This window comes from Primulina tabacum, chromosome 16, assembly GCF_025594145.1.
Source record: "Primulina tabacum isolate GXHZ01 chromosome 16, ASM2559414v2, whole genome shotgun sequence".
NCBI classification, from domain to species: Eukaryota; Viridiplantae; Streptophyta; class Magnoliopsida; order Lamiales; family Gesneriaceae; genus Primulina; species Primulina tabacum.
This window is the reverse complement of record NC_134565.1, coordinates 29,871,150-29,881,087: the sequence shown is the minus strand read 5'-3', so window position 1 is coordinate 29,881,087 and position 9,938 is coordinate 29,871,150. Positions and strand designations below refer to the sequence as shown.

Genomic DNA, 9,938 nt, shown 5'->3' with positions numbered 1-9,938 from the left:
ACATATTGTTATGCTGTTGAAAAAAATTAGATTTTGTTTGTGTTGGGGCAATAATTTCCTCTGCTGGGCAATTACAAATACGTGACGTTTGGGCTGTTGTATTAGAGTTGTTCATTCAGTTAAAACCGTCCGAACCGAACCGAAAAGAAAGTATGGTTAACCAAAAATCCAAACGCGGTTTTTCAGTTTAACCGAATTTTCATTTTATTAATCAATTAATTTTTATTATTAGTAAAAATTAAATAAATAAATTGGTTTTCGGTTCAGTTGACCTAGCTAAAAAATCGAACCTAACCGAACCGAAAATCGAAACGAATTAACGGTTCGATTTTCGATTCAAACCGAATTTTCGGCTTCAGTTCTGGCTAGGGTCCCCGAACCCGAAATCGCGGGGATCAAATCCCCATCCCGGCCCCATCTCCATTTCAAAAATATTAACGGGACAAAACGGGATGGGGTACGGGGATTCTCCGAACCAAAACTTATTATTATCTATTATTATTAATGATAATAATAATATTAATACTAATATTATTATAATTAATATTTTAAAAAATAATAATATTGTTATATTATTAATACTAATAATAATATTATTTTTATTATTAATATTATTTTCGAGACGGGTTCGAGACATTCTCATACCGAATTATTTCGGGGATTTTCGAGCCCGAAAAAATCGGGTTCTCATCCCCATTTCGGGTTTTCTCTGCTGATCCCCAAACCCGTGGGAAAAATTACCATATCTAATTCTTGCGGTTAGCCAAATCGTGAACACCACAAGCGTTTGGTAGTATTACTAACTTAAAAACACTTTTTTGAGATCTGGTAATTGTGTTTATATATGTGTATACAATCATAAATGCTGCTTTAATTGAAATACTGATGAAATGGTAATTAACTTCTTATAGGTGATACTTATATTTATTATTTTAGGGAATTAATTCGTGGAGTGCTTTATCATCTGTCGTTCAGTACAAAGACAAGGATATCTATCGCGTACATGCCAATATTGAGGTCCCCGTGACCCCGTCAATCAATAAAACTCTCAAACTCGAAAGGCCAAGAACTTCCTATAAATTCCATCTTCATTTTGTTCCAAAGTCTCACATCTAAACCCATGGAGAAGCTCGACAAGTTTCAGAAAATGGGTAACCATGAAAATGGAGATAACCAAGAAGAAGGGAGGAAAAGGAAGTTGGGAGGTGTTAGAACGATGCCATTCATCCTTGGTGAGAATCCGTCCCTCTCTATATATAAATCGATCTTCTTGTTCGAATTCTCTATAATCTTCTTAGACGAAATATTTAGGACTTCGTTTTTTTTGGAAAAATCGAAATCATAATGTATCAACGTTGCTAGCTTCTCATGATTAACATCACACAAGAATCACTTATATCGTTACAACTGAGTTTTGAACCCGATATCTTGTCTCAAATTCGAGGTTTTGGTGTCAAATAGATTACAAATCATATGTCAATATATTTTTAAGGTAATTGGTGATAGAAAATAGGAATTTTAGTTAATTTCGAACTTGACGGCATGATAAAAGAGTAGTTTAATATCTTCACATGGTGAAATACACTAGGGGGTGTTAATACTGTCTGATATTCATAAGTTCCAAGTGAATATTACAGTGATTATTGATTATTAATACAGTTTTTGGTGCAAATGATTCTGTGTGAGATAATGAATAGGATTTAATGATAAATTACAACTAAAATTTTATTAAAAATAAATACTATTTCAGTAATATCAAATATCATGTTACCATTTCAAATAGACAAAATTTTAAAAAAACAAAAGATAATCGATTAAACTAAAGAAATTTTTGAAATCTTTCCTTGTTAAATGTGTGTAGCTTTTTCATGTAAAAATGACGTAAATTGTAATATATTTCAAAGCAATAATTGTATTCTCCAAATGTTCGTACCAAATATGCCCGATATGCTAGTTAAATATATACACTTCATTTTCTTGAATAGTTTAATTTCCTTCGCCTAAATAACTTACCTGATGGGTGATCATCTTTTTCTTTAATTATTAACAAAATCATAACTTATAAGACTAGAGAGATAGCTAGCAACCTCGAGATCAAATTTAAAATTTCACAAAATCGACTCACGAAACGAACATTTAATTATTAGCTTCCTACCCCGAGGGTCGTACGTACCCTTAACCGAGCGTCCGAGTTTTTTTGTTATGTGGGATCAATGGAAAATAAATATAGAATCTATATGACCAGATTCTTTTTTTAAAACCATTGAATCTATCGTTAAGCACGATTCGAGACTGACAAGAAATGAGCATTTTTACAGCAAATGAAATGTGCGACAGATTTGCCGGTGCTGGATTTCATGCCAACATGATCACATACCTCACTCAAATCTTGAACCTGCCTCTTGTCAAGGCTTCCAACACCATCACCACTTTCGGCGGAACCTCCAACTTCACCCCGCTTCTTGGCGCCTTCATCGCGGACTCGTTTGCTGGTCGTTTTCTGACCATCATCGTCGGTTCCATAATATACATCATGGTTTGTCGACCTCTCATATATATATTTTTCTTTCGGTGATGCATGAACACTCCCAATAATTGGTTTTGTGCCATTATAAAATTAGCTTAGTTTTAATTTTTTATATACATGGCATTTATTCCATTATCCACACACACATGATACATACGTACATATATATCTAATCTAATCTAGTCTAACATTGTTTATTTATTACGTATAAATATATGACTTCTAATTGTAAATTTTATAATATACTTTTATTCAGTTTAATTTAGCAAATTAAATGAATAATTTTTCTAATGGGTTCTTTTGTAATTTATTGTCTATCTTAAATGCCTTTAGATATTAATGCACATTGAATTTATCAATTTACCCATAATTTTTCTTTGTTGATACTAAAATTAGTGTATTTCTACGTGGTTGCTAATTAATATTTAATATTAATATATTATCTTTTCTTTTATTTTACTTATAATTACGTCATTTTTATAACAAGTTGATTTTAAAATATGTAAGAAGCATCATATTATTCTGTGATTGCAGTTTTGCAATACTTTTTCTCAAATTATTGTTTTAATGAATTATTTTTTAATTGTGGTTTTGTTACATGTACCTCTCATTGCGCGGGGGTGGAAAACCTTGTACCATATATGGATGTAACTCGCTTTAATTTTTAAAATATAACTAATGAAAATTTGTGAGTTCTTCAACTATATTTTTAAATTTTTTTCATACTATTATAAACACGCTATATTATTTTCTTATAAATTTTATATATTTAATTTAAGTTATTTTTATTAATTAATGTCTATAAATTTGTGAAACTCTTGATATTTTTATATAGCTGATAAGAAAGACGAAAATTTTAAAACTTCTAATAAAATGTTTAATATTTCAGAAATAACTAATAAATTTTGTGAACTCTTCAACTATATTATATATTTCCAACTTTCTTAGACTACTACAAGTATATTCGATTATTATAAAATAATTTTTTTAGGAATTTAAGAATTTTTTATGTATTTAAATTAATTTTTTAATTAATATCAAAGAATTTATGAAACTCTTGATATTTTTATATAGATGATAAGAAATGCTAAATTTTTGACAAATTCCAATAAATTGATTTAAGTAATAATTAAATAAATAGTTACTCAATAATTTAGTAATTTCACTTATGATTCATTATGTACTACGATAATATTTTAGATAATAATGTTTTTAAAATTAAAATTTCTATTATTATATATTTTGTTATCCAATTTTCAATTGTGTTCTAAACATAATACAAAGTATGATTATATTAGCATTATTCTATTATGAAATCATCATATATAATATATTGATTTGTTATCTTGTTTGTTCTTTTCAACCTATTAATTAATTTGTCATTATATATGATGAAATTACATACATAAAAAACATTTTTTTTCTCTTTTCTACATATTAAGTTAATTTATCATTATATATGATGAATTTATATATATAAAAACTATTTTTCACATTTCAAAATAAAAAAAATGTTATTTAATATTACGCACTTATTAAATTAATTAAGCTATGTTTACCAATTCATTGTGCATTATTACTGTGATTGCAACTTAATGAAGCATAGGTGAGGACATAGGGTGGTCACCCTAATAATAATATTTGTGTTTAAATTATTATTAGTAATTAAAACTACTTTGTGTTCGATGAAATTATTTGATTACTGAGAATGAATTTGATTTAGAGAAATGACTATAATGTAAAATAACAACCATATCATATTTGTTAGGTGCAATAATTGTTTATGCAAGGTTAAACAATCGAAATGTGACGTTTGAGTTGTTTTACTATTTTAAAAGATTTTAGTTAACGTTACATCGTTATCTCGGTTATAACTTTTGGTAAAGCGACAAGTGCGTGATCCTCATTTATTGCAATTAGTGTAATTATTGATATTGTTGGAGTGTAATAATTGTCTTTGTTGGATACATTGATTGAATCATGACGATTGAACTATTAAAATATTTGAGTGCAACGTACCATAAGCTATAATTTTAGTAAAACGACAGATGTCTGATTCTATAATTGGTATCAAAATCAATGTCATAAGTTCGATTCTCATTTATTGCAAAGAGCACAATTGATGAGGTGCAATAATTATCCATGCTGGATAGAGAAATCGAAACATGAATCTTGAGCTACTGTACGTTTTAAAATATTTGAGTTAACGTTTAAGTGTTGTTATCACAATTTATAACTTTTGGTAGCGATAAACGCTTTATCCTATAATATTTATTCCTATCATGACTCAATTAATTTTACATTAATTTAAGTTAATAATAAAATTTGAATTTGAAATTTTTCTTAAATACATTAAGTCAAACAGTTGATGAAAATTATTCAAGAAAACTTTCTTTGACAAAATGTTTCACTAAACAAAATAAATTATTTAATTTAATTTTTATTTTTCAAACCCTGCATCATAAATTCTAAATTATAATTGAAAATTTCGAAATCTCTCATCATTTTTCTCTGTCAATTCTCAATTTTTTTTGTAATATTTGACATTATTAACTACTTTAAAAATGTTTTTATATTTGTTATGGTAATTTTAACTATTATATGGTGATATATATTGTGTGTATATATATATTTGATGAGAAGAAACATAAAATTATATATGATGATATGATTGATGAATTTAATAGAAGAAAAAAGCAAGAAAAATAAAAATAAAATATGATAAAGATACTGAAAAATTCGAAAATAATACAAAAAAATGATTGAAGAAACTAAACCATGGTTGTTTAAAATGATAAATAAACTGTGAAATAATATTTGTTATTGAATAATTTGTAAAAAATTATGTTTCTACATTCATTTGCAAATTTAGAATTAATATTCTAATGTATTTAAGTTTGTTACCCACGTGCAACGCACGTGCTTTGCTACTAGTGTGTGTGCGCACGCGCGCTTATACCAAGAGGTTAGAGATTCAATCTATGCAAGTCTGTCGTCCCAACTTTGAGCATGCCACACATGGCTTGTCTGGTGTGATATATTTGGTCAACGTTTTTTTTTGTGTCAACACTTTGAGTTTATCCAGAACACACCAAAGATAGTGATGGCAGGTTCTCAAAGTTTTTTTTTTTTTTTTTTAAATACGTACATATATATGTAATTATTTATTCAAAATATTTTTTTATTTATTGTTCGGGAAAATATTTATTTTAGAAATAAAACACTCAGATCTCCCAATTGTTCATACAATACATCTCAATACCATGTAGTGTCATATGAAATCCATATCCATGCAATATACCAGCAAAGAACCAACAAAAGTAGATCAAATAAAACCGAAATGAAATGCTTTGTAACAGGGAATGGCTACCCTCACGGTTTCGGCAGTCCTGCCTCAGCTACGGCCGCCGCCATGCCCTGCTCAGGTGGACTGCAAGGAGGCCTCCGGCCAACAGCTATGGATTCTGTACATTTCCCTTCTTTTAATGTCATTAGGTGCCGGTGGGCTGAGGCCTTGTGTGGTCATGTTTGCTGCCGACCAATTCGAGATGTCCAAATCCAAAGTAGAATCCAGGAGCTGGAATTTCTTCAACTGGTATTACTTCTGCATGGGAGTAGCCTCTTTTCTTGCTCTGACAGTTGTAGTTTACATCCAAGATAACATCAGCTGGGGTTGGGGCCTCGGGATTCCGACAATCGCCATGGCGTTTTCTGTTGTAGCTTTCATTCTCGGCTCCTCCTTATACCGAAAAATCAAACCAGCCGGGAGTCCATTCGTTAGGCTTACACAGGTAATCGTTGCTGCTGTGAGGAAACGTAAGGAGATTGCACCGGATAACCCAAATGCCCTCTACGAAAACAGAGATTTGGATGCCGGTATATCGACCACCGGGAGGCTCCTCTACTCCAATCAGTTCAAGTAAGATGCTAAATTATAAGTACAATTTTGTTTAGACTATATATAAAATGTTACTGTTGGGCTCTCTTTCATTTACTCGAGGTATGAAACAATGAAAACCCTTAATCCTTACACTCACCTCCCTCAGCCCATGCCATGGAGCATAATCCTCTTTGTATTTGATAAAATTTGTTTTGGTCCGCTAATTCAACGATTCCGGACCAACGCATATTGACTATTAATTACAGAAGTAAATTCCCCAGTCGATCTATGGTTCAGACAGGTGGGGTTTAAATTGTTGAATTTGAATGCCATCGAGCTTCTGAGCTTGAGATTTCTAACAAAGGCTGCCGTGAAATTTCAGTACTTTGACAAGAAGGGTTGCCTAAATCTTGCTTCTTTATGTACAGGTGGTTCGATCGTGCTGCTGTTGTATCCGAATCCGACACGAAAGTGCCGAACCAGCCGAATTTATGGAGACTAGCAACAGTCCAAAGAGTTGAAGAGCTCAAATCCATAATCAGAATGATGCCTGTTTGGTCAGCATACATACTTCTAGTAGCTGCACATTCCCACCAGGTCAGCTTCACCATCCAACAAGCTAGAACCATGAACCGACGTTTATCTCCCTCGTTTCAAATCCCACCAGCCAGCATGTCCATATTCAGTTCCCTGACTTTTTTAATCGGCATCCCCCTATACGAGCATCTATTCGTACCCTTCTCTCGAAAATTTACGAAGAACCCAGTAGGAATCACATACCTTCAAAGAATGGGTATTGGATTTGGGATCAACATATTCGCCACTGCCGCCTCAGCACTAGTCGAGATTAGACGAAAACAAGCTGCATTAGACAACAATCTTCTCGATAAACCAGCAGCAATAATCCCCATCAGTGTCTTCTGGTTGCTCCCGCAATACTGCCTCCACGGATTAGCCGAAATTTTCTACGCCGTAGGCCATACGGAATTTCTCTACGACCAATCCCCCGAAAGCATGAGAAGTACTGCGTCTGCATTAAACTGGCTAGGAATAGGATTCGGGAACTACTTTAGCACACTACTGGTAGCTTTAGTTCACAAGTACTCGGGACCAAGCGCGAACTGGCTACCAGATAGGAACCTTAACAGGGGACGGTTGGAGAATTACTACTGGCTTGTGACGGGGATACAGGTGGTTAATTCGATATATTATGTGCTGTGTGCCTGGTTTTACAAGTATAAACCGATAGAAGAAATTACTGATCATATCAAAAGAACTGATGAACAAGATCTTGAGTCTGATAATGGTAGAAAAGCAATCCCCAATGTAGATAAAGAAGTGGAGCTGGCGAGAAATTAGCTAGACTAGACGTGTTTTCAAGTTACCGCAGATCGGTAGTTTTTGTGGGAAATTCATGTAGTAAGTAGTCGGATTCTTGATTATTCAAGTGTCATTTTTAAGAAGCCAATTTCAAGATTCAGTTACCAGTTATATACTTTTCATTATTTAAAATATTAAAATTAACTACTAATTGGTTATGGATTAAATAGAAGATTTTTTTAAAGATTTAATCTTACATCTCATTGATCATTTTATAAAATATTATATTTAAAATTTTATGTATTATATACAAGTAATATGGTTATTAATTATAATTAATAAGACTTATAACGGGCTATTCTGAAGTCACTCCTTTTGTTTTGTTTTGTTTAGTTTTTGTTTTTGTTTTTTTTGTCTTAATCTCCAATTCGGTAGAATGAAGAGTTTATCACTAAACTAAAAATTATAAAATAAGCTAAAAGTTATGTGGTAATTCTAAAAGTGATCGTTGTTAGCTAATACATATTTTGTTTTCCTATATTTGTAATAACGCAAATCCACATGCTAAGCTACGAGTTTCTTAACTTTCCACTGTATTAGACCGGTTTTACATTTCCCCTTCAACTAATCATATTCTCATCAGAGACCGTCTAACTTAAAGTTTGAAAAATTTCCTAAAATCAGATCCATCCCGAATCCCGTCCCAAAAATTCATGACCCGAAATCTTGGGATTTTTTCCGTCCTGATTATTATCGGTAGGAGGATCGGGTATTAAAACTTTACCCGACGAGATTCCCGACCTAACCTTATTTTATTAATAATATTATTTATATTGGAATTTTAATCTATCCGAGTTATGATTTTAAATTTTGAATTCTTTAATTTTTTTGAAATTAGTCATCTAGAGTAATATCAAATTAATTATTGTCGTGGTTTTTTCATAACAGTTTAAGGGGTTTGGTTACTTTTGAACATAATTCATTTGCTTTTCTTATTTGGACATTACTATATTGCTAAACAGGTGATGACAAAAATTTGTGTGAGACGATTTTACGGGCCGTATTTTGTGAGACGAATCTCTTATTTGGGTCATCCATGCAAAAATATTTTTTTTATGCTAAGAGTATTACTTTTTATTGTGAATATTGGTAGAGTTGATTTGTCTCACAGATAAAGATTCATGAGACCGTCTCACAAGAGACCTACTCAACAGTGATTCGTTGAGAGTTAGACATAAGGCTTAAACAAGAATTACTTGCATCACGTGCACCATCGGACCAAACCAGATCTCAAAAATATGTTTCTTTCTCCTTTCGTTTGTAAGACATGGCCGGTCTGACTCTGAGATAAACCATTCGATATATCTCAATGTCAAACTTACAACAATTTAAAGAATATTTATGTTGCATTTCATGTCATTCTCCACTCCTTCTATCCTTTTATCAATTATCAAGTTAAGTTTGATATCCCAGAGGAAATTGTCCATTTTATTTATAAATCTAAATCTTTGCTTCCAAACATGATGTTAGGATTTAGTTTCGAAGTTGGTAGAGAAAGAGAAAACAAAAGAAGAAAAAACAAAAGAAGAGAGAAAAATTATGTATTTTTCTATTTGGAGTAGAGGATATATAGAAAAGAAAATGATGATTTTTCCTCCTATCACGTGTATATTTCCTCAATTTTGAGAGGAAAATATTTGAGGTGTGGAGAATAAATTTTTCACTTGGTTTCCTTTCTTTTATTTCCCTGAAAAACTCCTAAATACAATCATTTTTAACTTTTTCCTTTCAAATCTCTCCTTTTCTCTTCATTTTGAACTCTCAGACGAAGCCTATATGTGAAGTTCATTGTGATGGTAATTGGTAAACAAAAAAAAATTCCATGAGACTAAAAATTTGTGGGGATTTTCGACTCAATCCGACCTATAAAAAAATTACTTTTTATTGTCGAAATAGACTGAGTCAATTATATCCATGAGACTGTTATGCAAAAAATCTACTTTAATAGTTTAAATAATACTCACCTTCCCATTCTTAAGAAATTTAGTGTAAAAATCTATAGAAATGGTAAATAAAAATATTCCCGCAACTTTTAAAATTGTCTATGATCGAAGAACAATCTACACGTCGTGATGTTTGAAACATTGGTCGGTTGTATTGGTGGTTAAATTCGTTGTACAAGTCTACAAGAACCAGTGCCTAGCAGTGGAT

The 9,938-nt window shown here is 31.5% G+C and overlaps 1 protein-coding gene across 2 annotated transcripts; it reads left to right on the top strand.

Annotated features, from left to right (window-relative positions):
• The first annotated feature begins 1,051 nt into the window (after nucleotides 1-1,051).
• LOC142529062 (protein NRT1/ PTR FAMILY 3.1-like) lies at nucleotides 1,052-7,887 on the top strand. 2 transcript variants are annotated; one of them, XM_075634443.1, is made up of 4 exons: nucleotides 1,052-1,232; nucleotides 2,319-2,536; nucleotides 5,887-6,446; nucleotides 6,836-7,887. In XM_075634443.1, exons 1-4 carry the CDS (start codon nucleotides 1,121-1,123, stop codon nucleotides 7,764-7,766), a joined length of 1,821 nt encoding a protein of 606 aa, XP_075490558.1. In that variant the 5' UTR covers nucleotides 1,052-1,120; the 3' UTR covers nucleotides 7,767-7,887. The 2 variants fall into 2 exon arrangements, with proteins under 2 accessions (XP_075490558.1, XP_075490559.1); XM_075634444.1 differs by lacking the exon at nucleotides 2,319-2,536 and having other exon boundaries at nucleotides 1,101-1,232.
• Nucleotides 7,888-9,938: the final 2,051 nt, after the last annotated feature.